Source organism: Perna viridis, chromosome 6 (assembly GCF_037379345.1).
Source record: "Perna viridis isolate PV_CMFRI_1.1 ecotype Kerala chromosome 6, ASM3737934v1, whole genome shotgun sequence".
NCBI classification, from domain to species: Eukaryota; Metazoa; Mollusca; class Bivalvia; order Mytilida; family Mytilidae; genus Perna; species Perna viridis.
The window spans coordinates 13,981,683-14,000,693 of NC_142450.1; the positions used below are offsets into that span (position 1 = coordinate 13,981,683).

A 19,011-nucleotide genomic window follows, 5' to 3' on the forward strand; every position below is an offset into this window, starting at 1 on the left:
ATTATCCTGAAATTGTTCGCTGTAAATAAATATCCATTTTTCACACATTTCCTCAGCACATTTCGTCTTTTATGCTCTCTCTAGGATTTCTAGTCTAAATATGAATTTTACGCGAGTTATCATATTAAAAGCGAGATAACTCTAAACAAAATAATGAAAGAACATCACAGAAAAAAAGGACGAACCAGAGTAAAAACTGGATGAACTCTGAAGATCATATATCACCGAAAAATTCTCTCAAACTATATGTTTAATGGTTTACTAGAGTCCCTCGCTGTCTTACTCAACAGTTAGTGTAGATAGTTTCTAGGCAACTGATAATATTTCTATGATAAACTCCTCTATGGTAGCCGTACTCTGTACCTTTTTCGTGGCATAGCGTTTGTAGAAACTTTAAATTAAAATGAAAAATAAATAAACTGCATATTCAGAATATACTTGCGTTAAAAGATGTTTCTAATTTCATGTTGGTACATTCTATTCAAGTTGCGATATATGTACTTGATTGAAACTGCATTGAATAACAGTAATAATTATTTTTTGCATGACTATATTAACATTTGAATTTTAAAAATCCTAAAGATATTATAAAAAACATTTGAATTTTTAAATTGAATTTTTTTATATAACACGTGTATTGATTATAATTGCCATTTCAGTGGTGGTCCCTTTTTATTGGAATATTTGTAATTTTCATGTGTAAAATTGACCAAAAAAAAAAAAAAAGGAAAATAATGTCCTAGGACCCCTTCTTCTGAGGAAACACGGTTGGCACCTCCTTTTCAAAGTGTCTGGATGCGGCCCCGCATTTATAATAATGACCGAACTATTGTGCGACTTTATGAATACTCCCAATTTTCATCAAATTAAAGTACACAATCGGAACCACACGGTCATTTTCGCTATAATACATTTTAAACTGAAGACACCTTCTGTGAAGTAGTTCCGATTGTTTTACGTTTGCATTTACCGCAATTATTAAAAATAAAAGCGTCGCGCTGAATTCCAAATTTGCACTTTATGCATAAGATCTAAATTTCTTTCAAATGAAACTCTTCAGAGTACGGACTCATCGATTGGATGATTATCAAAAGGTTTCAAGAACTGATGTAAAAACTATAACAATACATCCTAACAATCAACTAAAGAAATTTAATGAGTTATCGAACTTGATTTTCATAACTTTATTGAACCAACTTCAAAAATGTTTCTTCAAATAAATATCTAATAGCCTTACATTTCCTGATAAATCGATCTTTAACATCACTTTCTTCTGTTTGTGCAATTGATTCTTTTATTTATTCACTGAAGCTTATTGTCCAGGATCTATGGTTATTCATTCACTTGTATTTCGCTCAAATCTTTCCTGGCCGAACACTTTTGAATGGAGAAGTTGTATTTTTTCATCTGTGCCATTTTGGTATTTGGTAAGACATTAGTGATGATTTGGTGATGAAGTTCTTATTTATTTTTGTCGAAATTTATTTATATTATTCTGATATTGTTTTCAAATTATTTAAGTTAAAGAAATAATATAAACGGATATATTGAGAGTGCATTTTCAACAAATGGGCGACACCATGTATTATTTCTATTAACTCAAATAACAATTAAAACTGAAGTCGTAATAAAAATGCATCTCAAATATATTAAGTCAACTTTCGGCATAAAATTGCAGTATTTCAGGAAAATTGAATGGCAAATGCTTACAAATGAATAATTGCTTAGCTCTAAAAATAGAAAAGATAGATGTGCTACACATGTATGGCGAGGCATACTACTTTGATCATTTTCCATTGTTTTATACTGTACTTGGTTTGTTATTTTTCTTATTTTTATATTCGACTCCGATGTCTTTTGAATTCAGTTTTATTGCGTGTTATTATGTATTACATGTATATGTAAATTTTGTTGTCTGTATTTGCTATATGTAACTGATCAAACTAGTTCAACTGCATCTTTTGAACAAGTCCCAAGTTAGGAACCGCTAGCCTTTGTTAATCGGACTACGAGTGTGGGAAATTTCTCACCATTCATTGAAGGCCGGAAGTCTGACTTTGGCTGTTTTTAATCACGGTTTTGATACGTTTCGTACACTCGCCGTATTAGCTTCACACCGTTACTCATATTGTACACAAATTTGAAGTTTTTAAGAGTTTCAGACTCGAAGAACATTGTAGATTTTGTAGCATCTTGTAGAGTATACCATGTTCGTTAATAATTTCATCGTTCGATTCAGGTTATCTATGTGAAGAAGCAAGCTCTGCCAAGTCATGTACCTGTGGTTGTCAAAATCTCGCAACTTTCTCACTCGATGACCTTGATCCGGAAACGAAAGAAACGATCTTGGAACTGAAGAAGAATCTCACTGTGTCCTCAAAAGAAACATCTAGCTATCGTCGTTCGCTGATATCTGTGGGTGATTCTAGACCGTCAGCTCAAGCCGTTGGTGTGTTCGGTCCAATATTTCTCATTTTAATATTAGTTGTGATGGTAATGTTGGACTTTTCTAGACTTTTTATGCCAAAACAAAGGAATGATGATCGAAACGATTAATTACAACCGGTGAGTTTCTCGTGAAGCGCAGTGATTGAATTTGGAGCTCCAAGTTACAGGGACATAACTAGTTTATTTTTTTAAACTGAACACGTTTTGTGGTTTAAGGAATAACCTAACCTAACCTTAAATAATTCCATAATTTCAAATCAAAAATGTGCCTTCAGGGAACAAATAACATTACACATAAAAAAAGAGAATATTGTTGATAGATGTACTGATGTCCGTAGAATATTTTAATGCTAATTCTTAAGAGACAGACCATGTAGAAACTAGACAGCCTCTGTGATATTGACGGTACAGTGACATGGTAATTTTTTCCAACTGGTTGTTTTGTTTCAATGTAATATTTATATCATATGTATGTCAAATAGTGCATTGACTGGCTAAGAAAATTATTTTAAAGGTCCCTAAGAAAGCAACTAATTTTGCACACAATAAAAGAGTAATCTCCCTTTTTCAATTAATTCCAATGCTTTCTGTGTAATTTATGTCTCATAAACCGTTGCAGTTAATAGAAATCAAACATTCAGTTATGCGGAAGGATGCATTTACGAAATGAATTGGGGAAAAAAGTGTTTATAACAAACCCACTGCCTGACTTTTGTATGGACACCCTCTTAATATGTATTTGAGACCTCTATATTTTATATAGTATTCACACCGTTCATTAAGTTTAAAGAAGACAATAAAAATGGATGAAAACTAACCTTCACCTACTAAACGTGCTATGTACCTGTATCTCGTGCAATGTACAATTACTTCTGATTTGTGATCTAAGATGACACTTGAATGGAAAACCAAACCTATGCAGGTGCATGCTCTTGAATTATAAAAAAAAATCGAATTAACTTTGGTATGCCTTAAATGCATTACATGTGCATAAAGGGGAAGTTCTTATATGATCTTATGTCGCAGATATAAATATAAATACATCGTTATAAACGAAATTTTGTTTGGGTTTTCAATTGGTCTATAATTTACCCTGATAATTCACCTTAAGTGTTTATACGGAAAAATGGACAAATCACAAACAAAAACAAAAAAGACAAACAAAATAAAAAAACAAAATAAAACAAACTAAAGGCCCGCTAAAAAAACAACAAAAACAAAAATAGAAGAAAAAAAACAAACAAACAAAATAAAAGACAGTAACCCGACAACTCATTTAGGACAAGAAAATACAGATGAGACCTCAACCTCTATTAACCTGACTTGCAGTTTGCTTCTTATAATACTAACTCTCTATAAGAATATGCTGTCTTTCTACATTGCCCTTTTTTCCATTGGAACCTATGTTGTTTTACTTATCATTTCGACTTTAATTTAATATATCCGTTTCACTGTACCTTGTTACTTCCTTCAATCATTTTTGTCAAATCACTGTGAGCATTTTTTTCTCTTGATTTTTTTGTACCTGTAAACAAGTCAAGCAGGTACAATACATATTCTATTTCAAAATGACAATGAAACTCTATATATCTAACGCTGAAAGAACTGAATAGACAAATTATTTAAATTTTGGACGAGTTTTTAAATCAGGTTTAAATCTCCAATGTCAATTTTATTGAGGGGCTTTTCTATTGAAATATTTTAACTTCACCCATGATTTCTTCCTAACGATTACGACACCGTTAATAAATGCGTCTATATTTGTGTATCCTATATATCTTATATTGAAGTAAAAATGTCAGAGCAAGGTAAGAAAATTTATATGATTCTGTATCTTAGTCAATTGGTTTGGCTTTTTGACATGTACATGTATTTGTTTCTGATTTGTGCCCAATATTGTAGAATAATAAACAGTTAGGAATGAGTAGCAACTGGTGTAAACAAATAGATTCATCAATTCCGCCAACTAACTGTTAATGCATTAATACAGAAAAGGAGAATAGCCATTAAGATTTACTTTGGGCCCTGTTTGTGTGTCATAGATTTCAGATTTTACTTCGCGTTAAAGTTTCCCGAAAAATATTTTAGGCGTTAAAATTATAGGTGGTCAGATCTCTGGAGCCCTCAATTTGGAAAATTACTTTACTTGGAATTCGGACCGTTAATTATTTTATTTACACTTCATTTTTCTTAAGGGCTTTTGACTTTCCTGAATTGGACCTTTGATTTGAAATTGAGAAAATACATGTACAGCACATTCCTCTTAAATTAAATTTGAATCCCTGTATCTATGTTTATGCACATGTATTTAGAATTTTGATTCTGTCAATCAACATCTTGTGTTCTGTCTCATTTGTTCCAGGTGAGTAAATAAAATTGTTATAAAAAGAAAACTTATGTAGCAGATTGGAAATACTGTAAATGTCGATAATTTTGTATATTAATGAAAGTATGTCCGGAATTTGTTAAAGAGTAATCAAGGGAACAAAGGTTATAGTGGTAATCAAACGAATGTGATCCCGGGACAAAGACCAGACATGGAAAACAGACATACACAACAAAGAACATAAAGTAACTGAAATCATACATACAAAATAACAAAAGCAAATGAGCAACTCGGACTCCAAGATACATAATCCATGTCTACGTAACAGTCCTAAGCCCATACTCATTATAATAAAAAAAAACCTCGCACTTCTAAATAAATGTAAAGATTTAAGATGGTATATACCAAATAAATGTAAAGATTTAAGATGGTATATACCAAATAAATGTAGATTTAAGATGGTATATACCAAATAAATGTAGATTTAAGGTGGTATATACTTGATAAATGTGAATATTTAAGATGGTAAGTACTGTTCGTTTTTCGCAATTAGGAATCCATGAATGGACTGCATAGTCTTTCAGACCACGATGACGTGTAATTAAAGAGATCCACATCTAAATTAAAAGACGATGTATTTCAAGAGAGAGAGAGAGAGAAAAAAAAAATTGTCGTATATGTATTTGAATTATCCCACTACTGACGCGTCGCTATTTTTTGGTCGATATTCAGATTTTCAGCAGACCCATGATCCAGATCAAGTTATGAACACACCAAAGACGACAACAATTCAAATCTAACGACCGGAGTTATATCGGAAACCGGGCATTTAAACTTTCATCTATTCAAGGGTTAAACAGACTACACAAGAAATCTATATTTTCCTTACCAAGAATCAGTGCGTTACTTGTCGCACCACTATCGCCAAATTTTATCCCTATGCCAAACTACATGTCAAATTTTGTTGATAAATAGATTAAGCCTGAATTTATTCAATTAAACCTCATATATTTTACAAACAAATTTATCTGCAATTAAAAGTTTCAAGGTACGTAGGACTCGCTATATCGATCTCTACACCCTTGTCAACATCATAATTGTATGGATATATGTAATATGGAATCAATAATTCGGGTACAAGGATTGATTCCAAGGCAAAACAATTGTGTTGGTGTGGAATCTGGATTAGCATGGTAAATATGAAACTTGGGCTACAAATATTTTTTCCATAAGGAACATCAATTGATAGGCAAAATGTCTTCTTACAAGGTAGGATATCAATTTCTATAAGGTCGATGGTATTCTGATTGGTACCAGGGTCTATACACTTAATGTCGTGAACTTACATCCATGTAGGGTCATATACATGTAGGAAACATATGATTGTGTTGTCCTCTAATTGTTTTGAAGTAAACAGAGATATTCGCCATTATTTCATTCAAACATTAAAACAGCTGCACCAAAATTTGTCAACTGGGAGTGCTAAAATCTAAAATACTTCTTGGATAAGAGAAGACTACAAACATACCGATCCAAGGGAATGGCGGAAGGTTGTCCGGCCCCTCATCAGACTGAAATTTTTTCACAAGTGTAACATTTCTGTTAAAATATGAGGAATACTAAGATAAGAATCTAGTTGAAAACATAATCAAGAGATATTTTATTATCTACACAAAGGATGAGTGATGAGTACTTTTAAACATTTTTCGTATGAACTCAGGACTCCTGGGTTTAGCCCTTCAGTTATTTTGTAAATCGCTGGATCCGTCGCGGCAAAATCGCAAGAAAAAATACGACCTATTTGGACAACAGTTTAATATCACCACAACAGGCTAATATAACATGATAACAATTTTTCCCATTTTATTTGTTGCAGAATCATAATGACACTACAACAGTAAACAACAAAAATGAGTAGCAACATCACAGAACACGAAAACACAGCTTCTCAAACGACAGCGGCAGAACAAAACGAGCAGACCGAACGACCACAAAGCGCAACGGAAACCCAGGAACAAAACGGGCAGACCAAAATACCACAAAGCGCAACGGAAAACCAGGGACAAAATGGGCACACAGCTCTGCCTCAAAGTACAGAATACAAACAAGAACAAATGACTGAATTAGAAAATGGAAAGACAACACCAATGTCACAGAAATCGCCAACACCAGTGTCGCGAAAATCGGCAACACCAGAGTTGTCAACAAAAGAAAAGATGGTAAAAGAACTCGAAAAAATGAAAAAGGCAGATCAACTGAAAGATGAATGGAAAGCGTACGAATATAAAAAGTTGTTGAGGAAACATAAGGATGAACTAGAAAGACAAAGGTTGGGAAAAGGGATTGAGTTGAATGAAGGTGTGAATGAAGCCAAAAATTCCATAAAAGCTAAAACTGATGAAGAGGAATTTTTCGCGCTTAAAAAGCAACGTCGAAAATTCCGGGAAGAATCTGCCATTATAAGAAGGCAGCTCGAGGAAAAAATGGGACTTCTTATTAGAAGAGAAAACCCCGATCTAAAGAAAATGGTTGAAACTTTTATTTACACTCCCGAGGATAATTCGACCATTCCAGAGCGCATTTTGAAAGTGTTATCTTGGGCTGAGATTGAGGATTTAAAACAATCATATGATTTGTTTGACGTAAAGGGCAAAGGGTAAGAATTAGTTATAAAGAGTAATGATAAATTAGACCACATTACCTGACATTCGAGATAACGGCGAAATTATCAAGTGCAACTTTAACTTTGACGAATTTGCAAGTAAACGCCAAAAAAATCATTGTCTTAACATTAAAGAGAAAAAAAGGTCTACTGGTACGGTCAAAGACGCACCAAATAAAAACAACAAACAAAATACAAACAAAACTTAAATAAATGTATACAAAACATTCCATGCTAATAATTATGAAAATTATGCAAATTATTCGTAATTTGAAATTTTGTATTAAACATCGTTGTGATAATTTGCATACGCAAAACTTCGAAATGCGTAAATTTATAGAATATTTGTAGATGTGTTGGTATATACTTATTAGACAAATTTCAGGTGTATTTAATGGAAGTTCTAGATAGTCAGCTTAGAAAAACGCCGGAATTTATTCTTTCTATTTTTTAAGTAAAGACAGAGATTAAGTAGTATACTTTGAAACTAAGTAAATAAATTTACATTAGACCAAGTTTTGTGACCGCTAGTTCAAAAATATATAAAAAGCTTCCACGCAAAGGAAAGGAGGCACAATAAGGTAATGTAACAATCAGAACTCTTCAACAATATCAATAAACTGAATCATGGCGAACATACAGACCAATAATGTAAAACAAAATACGTCATAGCTGAAATATATCTAACATTTCATTAAGCGTAATGTTTGTAAGAATCAGGGCAAAATGGGAAAATTCAGAAACATGCATGTCAAAACATCACCGACCTGACACTGCACTATCACTCAAGCATACTTTCTCTATTTGAAAAGACCATTATTTAATCTCTGTATCACTGGCTTTGCGCAGAAATGTTTCAATAGAATGCCAGAAAAATGAGTTATCTGCCCTTGAAATGTTCATTTTCAGTGCATTTCAATGAAATTATAACTCAATCAGCCAAAATGATACGGAAAATATCTTTTGCTTGATTCTAATTGTGCAAATAGTCAAACGTGGTATTTTTTTTATACCATGCTTCACCCACTGCCTGATTCTTACAGAGACTGACACTCAAGTACTTTCTTAACACGTTTTATTGTTGCAGGTATATAAATGCAAGGGATGTTAAAAGAATAGCAAAGATGTTGGGTTTTAGGGCAACTAAAGATGTCTTTGATGGTATGATAGGTAAGAATAGATCTGCTTATTCTTGATGCTAATTTAGACTCACAATAAAGCATAAAATATTTGATAGTCTAGAGCCCCCCCTTTTTTTTTTAGAGTAGCTGAAGATAGATTAACATGGACATTGTAGAATAAAAATAAATGCTGTAACAGTTTATAGACGTAAAAACTTTCATATGTTATTTAAAGATTGGGTGTATTAATTTCTTAAACAGATTCAACCCACAAGACATAATTCGGCATTCCATATTGACATATGCATTTTAATTATACTAGGCGAATTAGCAGGACCAAGCAGAGACAGAGTAACATTTATAAACTTTCTGGATTTCATCATAAAAAGTCAGGGAGAGGGGCCAGATCCTTACGATGAAATACAACAGGTAAATGTATATTCTTATAGCAATCTACCCAGTGTACCAAGAAGGAAATAATGAGCACTATTGCCCTAATATGACGAAAAGAAAAATTCTAATATGACGTCTTCATATCGTCAAACAGTATACACAGGCGGATTCAGGCGGGGCGTAGTGGGCTTTCGTCCGCCCCCCTAAAATTTGCAAAGCATTGGTTGTCAGGGGTAGATTTAGGCGGTTTGAGGTTGAAACTTCAATTTATCTCTAATTTTACGACAAACGATATCTACATTGCACTCACTCTGGACCAATATTTCAAAAATTTTAATTAAAAAAAATGTTTGCCTCGCTCCGCTCGCCGAATTTTAACTGTGCCACCCCCCCCCCCAAAAAAAAAATCTAAAATTCTGGATCCACCCCTGGTATACGTCGGTACAACACCACCTTAGCACCTGCACACTGTCTCTTTTCTTTCGCTTTCGCTTCGAGACAAGACACTCCTTTAAAAACGTTTAAAGGCTGAGAGGTGATCTAATTGAAATCAATTATATAAATACACACATTTAACGCATACGATGACATAAATATACAAATTTAATCCAACTTATTTACGGGGAATGTTAAACGGAACAGTCATTATTTTGGCTACGCCTAGGGAAATGTTTGTCACAAAAATACAGTATTTGTCATATTAGAAAAGAAATAATTTCTTCCAGGGGGTGAATTTCTACTCATTTTAACGTGGGGTTGTTATTTATATTCTCATTTAACACCTCGCTGTCGCTGGTGTTAAATTATCGAATATAAATGCCGTACCCATGTTAAAATGAATACAAATCTACCCCTTCTACGAATTGTTTCTTAATTAGCATGATAGTAAGTCGCTGCAAATAAGCAAACATATTAACACTCTCACATAAGGGGAGGCTCCTACAAATTCAAATTCAAAAATAGAACCTCCCACATCAAACTGTAAGATTTGTGGGAGATATTTTTGCTAAAATTACTAATTTTTAATGAAAAATTTTAAATAATTGACTTTTTAAATAAAACATTTGCCTTTTCGCAAATCTCTCCCTTATTAGACAGTGCCAATGAGGGAGAATCTTTCACTTATACTGTTGCCCACGTTAAAATGAGTACAAATCTACTCCCTCTACGAATTGTTTCTTAATTAGCATGATAGTAAGTCGCTGCAAATAAGCAAACATATTAACACTCTCACATAAGGGGAGGCTCCTACAAATTCAAATTCAAAAATAGAACCTCCCACATCAAACTGTAAGATTTGTGGGAGATATTTTTGCTAAAATTACTAATTTTTAATGAAAAATTTTAAATAATTGACTTTTTATATAAAACATTTGCCTTTTCGCAAATCTCTCCCTTATTAGACAGTGCCAATGAGGGAGAATCTTTCACTTATACTGTTGCGAAGGTGGACAGTAGAAAAAAGAACGGACATGGTGAAACGCAATAATTGCAGTAGCGTTTAATCTTCTAAATACTAAAGAGTAAATACTCTCAGAGATCACCAAAAGGTCTTCAGCAAGTATAAACACAACCTTTAGGCTTTAAGTAAGCACTGAAAGTCTCCAACAACAACAGTAATAAAATCTACAGCATAGTTAGAAATAGTAGCCTGCCCACCAGCCCGAAACTGGCTATTTTTTGGCAGGGCTGGCTAATTTAAGCAAAAATCTAAATAGCCGTATAGTAAATATATTGAAAAATTGTATTAGGACTGGCTAGAATTTGAGTGAGTTTCCTACCCTGCTACAGTAATAGAACAGTGCCGCTTCTTCAAAATAACCAAAAAGTACAATAATCTCCTGACTGTGGACGGGTATGCCTGCGAGGGTGGGGGGAGGGGGTTAAATAGTTTTCTAAGGCCTTGATATAAATATCCCCTTTTATGTTAGGTAAAAAATAAACAGGTATGATATGCCCCCTACTTTGCTTTCATTCAACTGATATTCTACTTATAATTAGCTTGTCTTAGAAAACAAGACCACACAAGTATAAACAAGTGTATGTAAAATGTAATGTACATTTACAATACAATAAATATTTATCACTATTTTTTTCAGGCATTTAAACTGATGGACACCAGTGACAATGGATATTTAACATTAACTGACCTAAAACAGATTTGTGAAGATAATAATTTAAATTTTTCTAATAAAGTTTTACTTGAAATGATAGAGGAAGCTGACAATACAGGAGATGGGAAAATAACTCTGCAGGAATTCTCAAATATCATGTGCCAAACAGGGAGATTTAAGATTTGTGCTCCTCAATAAATATCTAATATTTTGTTTTAGAACAGTGTGTTTCTTTCATTTTTCCTACAGAAATTTTCAACAATATATTTGTTTTACGTTATATTTCTCATTTTAAATTCTCCAAAAAAAAAACTTTTATTGCAGTCACACTACAAATAACTGTAAGAATTACTTTTTTTTCCAGTTTCACATCTAATTACGTATCTAAAACACATAAAGAACCTGGCAACCTAATAAATTGCTTGTTTGTGTAAATGTTTGGTACAAACTAGAAATACTGTGCGCAAGCTCACAAAGAGAATACCTCCTGCTTCAAATGGACTTTAATATACAACACTTGTTGGATTATCTCCCTTTGGAGTAATCCAACAATTATTATATTCCTTCATTCACATCTACATATGATGCCCAATCTTGCTATATAAGTTCATTAAAATCTCTCGAGATGTCAAGGTTTCTTGATTTTCCCTTAACCCTAAAATTGGATTATTTTCCTTTGGAGTCCTCTGACAGTAGTTTTTTTTGCAAATTAAGCTATGATACCTAACCTTCCTATAAATTTTTATAGAGAACCCCTTGAACAGTTTAGGAGGAGTTGCACATACAAGGTTTTAACATGCAGAACCCTAAATTTGGATTATCTCCCTTTGAAGTACTCTGACAGTAATTATATTTCTTCATGCATATCAACATGATACAAACCTTCCTTTACAATTTCATCAAAATCCCTTGAGCCATTTAGGAGGAGTTATACTGCTTATAAAAATGTGGACAAATGGACAGACAGGGTGATTCCTATATACCCCTAGACTGTGCTTTGGGGGGGTATAATTATCTATATTAGCTCTGGGATAGTAAGTGGTCAAAACTTACTACAACTGTAAAGGGTTCTGGATCAGAATGGAAAAAAATGGCATTGTTTACCAAATCATATTAAATAACTTGAATCATCAAACAAAGACTTGGGGTAGATCGTACCAAATATTTTTCATCCATAAACTTTCAATATTTTCCTTCAAAATTAGATGATATTGAATGAGAAATTATTTCAAATTGTTTAAAAATAAAAGTCACTGAACTTAATTTTGAACAACTGAGCCTCAATGTTGGAGGTTTTTTTCTGCAAGATTATATATCAATTGTACAGGGATTTTTTCATATTTAGTGTACAAAATAGGGCATCTAATAGGACATTAAATGATACCCCACTACACTGTGTAGAATTTAATTTCCATGGACATATGCTTAATACAAATCATCACATAGGAAACAACTGATAAAACACAAATTCAAACTTTTATTTATACTCCCTAATCTAAAAGTCTTTTTTCAGCATTCTAAGAAAGATATCTCCAACTAATTTGATAACAAAATAATTTTACTTATTCACATTATTCAGTCATAAAATAAAAAAAAATGATTGGGAAAAAAGAATTTTATCTAGCCTCAAAAATACCCAAAATGAACAAATTTTCACCATTCATTAATATTCAAAGAAAAATAACTCCTATTCATCAAAACATTTTTTTAAGAGGGGGTGTAAATTCAACTTAAAATGGCCTCAACTTTTGTGTGAATAATTTGTTCAAACCAACTTTATCTGTATTTTATGATACTCAGTTACTATAAAGATCCTTTGATAACTTCTGAAGTTATCATATGAAGACAATGGGGGAACCTACAGACTGACACCCAACTACAGTATACATGTATAATATTACTAAGGCAGGAACACTTAATATTTTTTTCAAAGCCTCAGTTTTTAGGTAGAAGTAAACATTCTGTATAAAAACAGTACAAATTTCTGAATTTTACTAGCTAATACCTGAAATAATCACAAGTTCTCAGAATTATAAATTAGCATACAAGTTATAATGTATTCTCAGTGATTGTTAAAGAAGCAGATACAGAATAAATGAGCAGCATGTCACAAACTTTATATGCTTATTACAGTGAAAGAGTATTCAAGAGAACCAAGATTTAAGCAAACTTCAAAAGAATATATAATTCCTAAGATAAAGACTTACCTAGACGAGGGAAAAGAGACACACACAAATAACAGCATGAAATAACCAAAATATCACATACAAAAACAAAAGTAAATGAGCGACCAGGACTCCCCTAAAAACTGGAAGCATGAAACAGGTGTACTGGTAGGTAAGCATTCTCTACTCTTCTAGAAGCACCAGCCGTTTTGCACATTAAATGTCATGTCTGGGGTAGACGCAAGAGAAAGGGAAAGCCATGACATAATGACATATCATTAATTTACTCTTATCAGGAATTGTGGTAAAATATCAACCCTAAGAATGTTATGCAGGCTTTATCTTAAGATTCATTTCATCAAATGAAAGGTCCATTCTATCTGTAATGATTTTTAATAAGCTTTTGGCTTTTCAAGAGCAATAACTCCTTGTTGAAGAAAAGACAAAGTACATGTACTAGTATGCCGGTAAAATAATGACTATCTGTGTGTTTCTGTTGTAAAGCAAGAGCCATATTCTTAGTATTATGTTTAATTAAGTCAAGTCAAGCAATAAATAGCAAGATGTGTAAAATTGACTTTAAAATCTAACCACAACATAAAGTTACCCTTGTTAGAAGTACAAATTTATATAATATGAAATGAGTCCTCATTTGAAAAAGAAATCTCTGCAATACAATAGTCATATTAAAACTCTTAACACAGTCTAAAACAAACATTGTTGGTTTTAATTCCAGTCAACCCTCAAAAAGAACACAAAAGTATAGCCTAAAACAAGTTTTCGTCAGCTATTATTGTCTTTATTGGCACAGTTTTGATAGTCCTCAGCTGCCTTTTTATACTCTCTAGCAAGTTCAGGATTTTCTTGGACCCATTTATCAGCAGTGTTCTCTTGTAACCAGTTGCTTCCCTTGATGTTACTGTTCAGTGTCCGTACAAGGTCTTCTAAAGGATCTTTAACAAAGAACATGATAAAGGTATAGGAATATAAATTAAGGAAAATCATTAGATACCAATTACCTGTATAATGGTTCTCACCTCATAATTAAATTAAAGTTACAAATGGTAAAATTTCATAGGAATCCTTACACAAGAAAAAAGTTCTTAAACATTACAAATGTTACAAGTCGTATGTAAACCATTCCAATAAATAATCAAAGCCCCACAATATAAAATTGTTTGATTTGGTATATGATTTGATTGTTATATCTTGGTCGTTGTTGCTGGATTGCATTCTTTTGATTACCGCTATAACCTTTGTTCCCTTGATTACTCGTCCATGTCTGGTCTTTGTCGCTGGATTGCATTCTTTTGATTACCGCTATAACCTTTGTTCCCTTGATTACTCGTCCATGTCTGGTCTTTGTCGCTGGATTGCATTCTTTTGATTACCGCTATAACCTTTGTTCCCTTGATTACTCATCCATGTCTGGTCTTTGTGGCTGGATTGCATTCTTTTGATTACCGCTATAACCTTTGTTCCCTTGATTACTCGTCCATGTCTGGTCTTTGTCGCTGGATTGCATTCTTTTGATTACCGCTATAACCTTTGTTCCCTTGATTACTCGTCCATGTCTAGTCTTTGTGGCTGGATTGCATTCTTTTGATTACCGCTATAACCTTGGTTCCCTTGATTACTATTTCTAAACTTCTTGGACAACAAGATATTTGCGATATCACACCATGGCGATGTGATACAAACTAGTGATAAGAAACATTTGCCATCGTGACTGGTTGTAGTGTGGTCATGCATCATTTTCTATAAACCTGATGGATTGAAAGCAATGTTTTGAAGTTTTTAACTTGTTCAACCGACACCATTGGTGACATCATAGATGGACAATCGCTAGAATTTCTGCCATAACAGATTCTGTATGTCAAAATATTCCCAAGTATCATAGGAAAATAGGTTTAATAATTTATGAGGCTTGTTTGTTATGATGTTGAAATTAATTAACTTGAGTTGATAGTTTGCAATATTCAGCTTTCACTCCTTATGAACCAATTGGCAGGACAGTATGAGTGTTTTATATCAAACATAGGGAAAATAGGCGTGACATCAGAACCAAAAACCCCCATCTAAATACATGCATCATAAGAAAACATACCACTTTTCTTTGAAGCTGCCTGTTTTTCTGTAGTACTAGTAGTTTTTTCATTTGATGACTCCTCAATTTTCTCTGCAACTCTGTTTAAGAGATTTTCCAGCCCTGGTAACTCTGTAATAGTTGACACTCATAAAATTAACTAATAACTCACCTATGATATATTTGAATAAATTAATTAGAGATAAATACTGTAATCTGATTGGTTAAAATAATTTTATTATATCTCAATGGATAAAAAAATATTGACACACTCCTATTCAGTTAAATTCAGAGCTACTTTTCTTATGTTTAAAGATAAATATATGTTTTAAAATTCATTTATAAGAATTGGCAATAATAAAAATTTGGATTATTGAAAAATAACATGAATTTTCCATGTGCATATTGTTTATTGCGCAAAGTGCAATAAACAAAATATGCACATGGAAAATTTATGTTATTTTTCAATAGTCCAAATTTTTATTATCACCAATTCTTAATGGGAGGAATTACTAAGAAAAAAAATCGTGTAATTTATATACATGTATGAGATAAAGAAAAGGATCACCTAGGTTAATGCAATATCGTTAACATGGAACATATCGCTAACACAGTTGAACAAAAACAAAACATACCTGAACATTTTGTCAGAAAATGGTCTGCTATTTATTCATTGTTTTTCAGGATAATTAATTAGCCTTTGAACTCACATAGGAATGCTTATTTGACCGTACATGTAGCAACGGGGTCGATTCAGTAACTTGTGAAAAACGATGTGTCAAACAAGGTACACCCCAAAAAAGACTTATTTTTTTTTGATATTTCCATCGAGTGTGGATGGGGAGAGGAAGGTTATGACAAATCAACACCTTTAATATCTTTAACAACCATTTTACAACATTCCCTTAAAATGTCAGCATCCAGATTTCACGTATAAGGACAGTAATGGTACTTTTTTGAAACGTGGAGTTATGAAAACATGTGGTTTTTAACACAGTTATGAAAAAGCCAATGTTATCGCACACACCGGTTTTTGTTATCGTTAACATTGACATTTAACAACATGATATGACTGAATTAAAGCAAAGTATGACTGTTATGCAAAAACCAATGACATTTTTCTTGCACAAAATGTTATGATACTTGTTCCTTAGTCACAAGATAATACTGCAGCAAAAATCCATTAGACTTTTTTTTTGACAAAATCAACTGTTTATATTAGGTTCTCACAGGTAAAGATTGCAGCAAAATATTTAGTACTTTTGCCAAGTTCAAAGGCGTATTAATTATCCTGAAAAGTGATGAATAAATAGCAGAACCTTACCATTTCCTGAGAACATTTTCGGGTTTGTTTTGTTTTTGTTCAACTGTGTTAGTTATATGCACCATGTTAACAATATCGCGTTAACCCGGGTGAGGATGACGATAGGGAAAGTGTTTAAGAGTTAGTTCTTATTTCATTTTAATAGTGGAGCATACAGCAAACTGTTCTCTGACTTGTAATATCTTTTCCAAAGTGTGGAGGAGCAACCAACTCCATATTTTTTTTATCATGTTTATTTAATAAAAAGCGTAATAACTCTAGAATGGAAAATCAAAAAACCTAATGAAAAAATCCAAAAAACAAAAGAAAGCTTTCTATCACGAACAGTGAAGACATGCATCAAACATAATAAAAATCCCACAAAGCATAATGGATTATCTAACAACTTGTTGAAGAACAGACAGACACCATTTTATTCTTGTACTATAATATATTCTTGAATCAAAAGACAGAAGTAAAAAAGGGAAATAGTATCTGAAATAGTTGATGTATCTTGTTTTGTGGTATCTCTATAAATTTTCAGCAGTACAAGACATAATAAAAAAATGCCCCAAAAGCCTATGGGCTGAGCATTAGATATACAAAGAATGTGCATGTCTATACAAAATATCCCTTCAGTACATTCACTTACCATTACTGACAATGCCTGGGCCAGTATCTCCTTCTGGACCATTAGACTGATCTGCTGGTCTAGGAGGGGGCAGGTTGTCAAGTTGACTTAACAAATCATCAATGTCACCACCTGAGATTTCATTAAATACAAATTATTCATATCAGTTGAAGCATAATTGTTTCAATCTACAAAAGCTTTTCATGCATCTTCCTTTTAAATTTTGATAGCAAAAAGTAAATATTCAGTGACTTCAAATTGTGGATTAAAGCCCCAGTTTTTCTGATCTGGAAAACCACTTTATACTTCTAAACAAGAACAATTAAGTTTTTACTTTCTTCAAAGATAAGAAATTGATAGTTACTGAAACATAATCTTTCACATTTAAAGGAAATGATGATAATAATGAAGTAAATAATTTTATACATAGTTTTACTATATCCAAGGTCTTTATTTATGACAAGAAGTGAGAATCAAATATTTAATTTGGCTACTTTTTTATTTTATATGCTTACCTTCTGCCATATTTCTTTTCAATCAAATGCACATTAATAGTAGCACTGTTTAATTGACCAATCAACTGATTTACAATAAATTATGTGATCTGAAATTTTTTTTAAAAAAGTATAAATTATAATGCATGTCCTGAATCATGGTTAATATAGATATATCTCTATCAATCTGTCTGGATTTGTGACAAATTGACATATGATAAAATGTCAGGTTAATTCTCTGTCTGTGTGATAATATTTTTATCCCTACTAGTCTGAACTAAAGAGACTCATTTCTGTTAATGATTATATATGGGTTGATCATCCAGATTGACAGAATCCTGATCTATAACACCATTGGGGGCTTTATATTATTAAGTTACTTAAAGGATTGTATTTAATTTTCTAGCAAGTTACGCAAAATAACTAGTCCTATAACATAAGACTTTGTAGTTGCACGACGTTTTTTATTTGGAAATTTACAATGTATATGCACAACACATAAACATCCAAATAAAAAATGTCGCACAACCACGAAGTCTTGTGTTATAGGACTACATAAATGGCCAGCCCATGGTAAAACAATGATAAATTGGAGTTTCTGTGATTCATATTCTTAATGAACCTTGAAACTGTTTTTGATCAAGCATAAACTGTCCTAAAGTTGTTTGTGCAAGCATAACTCGATCAGGTCTTTAATTAAGAAGTGTTACCAGGTACTTTTATCCTTTTAAACTACTATAAGGTACCTCCATAATTTTAAAATTTCATACATTTTTATTAAACAAAATGATGAAAAGTACCTCCTACAAAACCAATGGTACCTGCATTGTAAAAAAAAATGATGAAACCCCTGATAACATGGAAACAAATGAGAATTTCCTCACAAAAGTAATTTCTTGAAGATTGTTGATTCAAAACCTTTAAGTATGTAACATATCAAAGACTCTTCTGCTTTGCTACCATTACCAATCATTGACAATGTATGCTATCTGTATTTAAAAAAAACACCAACTTTTAATTAAAAAAACAAACTTTTTTCTCTTCTTAAAGTTAATTATGACAGGTAAATTCGGCAAAGAGTAAACATGGCGAATTACCTTAAATAATGAGATGAATCGATAAGGTTTGGTACTTAGCGTATTGAGTATATCTCACACATGTGACAAGTCATCAACGCAAAGAAAATGATTGTTGGTATTCACCTGCACCAGTAAACAACGACAGTTATTTTCGAACTTTGTCATGTCACTTCTTTTTGAATAAAAAAA

At 32.5% G+C, this 19,011-nt stretch overlaps 2 protein-coding genes across 4 annotated transcripts; one reads left to right on the top strand and one right to left on the bottom strand.

Annotated features, from left to right (window-relative positions):
• The first annotated feature begins 4,096 nt into the window (after nt 1-4,096).
• Nucleotides 4,097-11,285, top strand: LOC148613743 (uncharacterized). 3 transcript variants are annotated; one of them, XM_088587318.1, is made up of 5 exons: nt 4,097-4,256; nt 6,651-7,430; nt 8,524-8,606; nt 8,880-8,986; nt 11,050-11,285. In XM_088587318.1, the coding sequence occupies exons 2-5, from the start codon at nt 6,685-6,687 to the stop codon at nt 11,260-11,262; spliced, it is 1,149 nt and encodes a 382-aa protein (XP_088443444.1). In that variant the 5' UTR covers nt 4,097-4,256; nt 6,651-6,684; the 3' UTR covers nt 11,263-11,285. The 3 variants fall into 3 exon arrangements, with proteins under 3 accessions (XP_088443444.1, XP_088443445.1, XP_088443446.1); XM_088587319.1 differs by lacking the exon at nt 4,097-4,256 and adding an exon at nt 5,813-5,967; XM_088587320.1 differs by lacking the exon at nt 4,097-4,256 and adding an exon at nt 5,861-6,043.
• Nucleotides 11,286-13,744: 2,459 nt separating this feature from the next.
• Nucleotides 13,745-18,976, bottom strand: LOC148613744 (uncharacterized). Its single transcript, XM_088587322.1, has 5 exons — nt 18,841-18,976; nt 17,765-17,853; nt 17,271-17,381; nt 15,337-15,447; nt 13,745-14,182 (listed from the first exon to the last, which is right to left on the bottom strand). Exons 2-5 carry the CDS (start codon nt 17,772-17,774, stop codon nt 14,013-14,015), a joined length of 402 nt encoding a protein of 133 aa, XP_088443448.1. The 5' UTR covers nt 17,775-17,853; nt 18,841-18,976; the 3' UTR covers nt 13,745-14,012.
• Between the last annotated feature and the right edge of the window lie 35 nt (nt 18,977-19,011).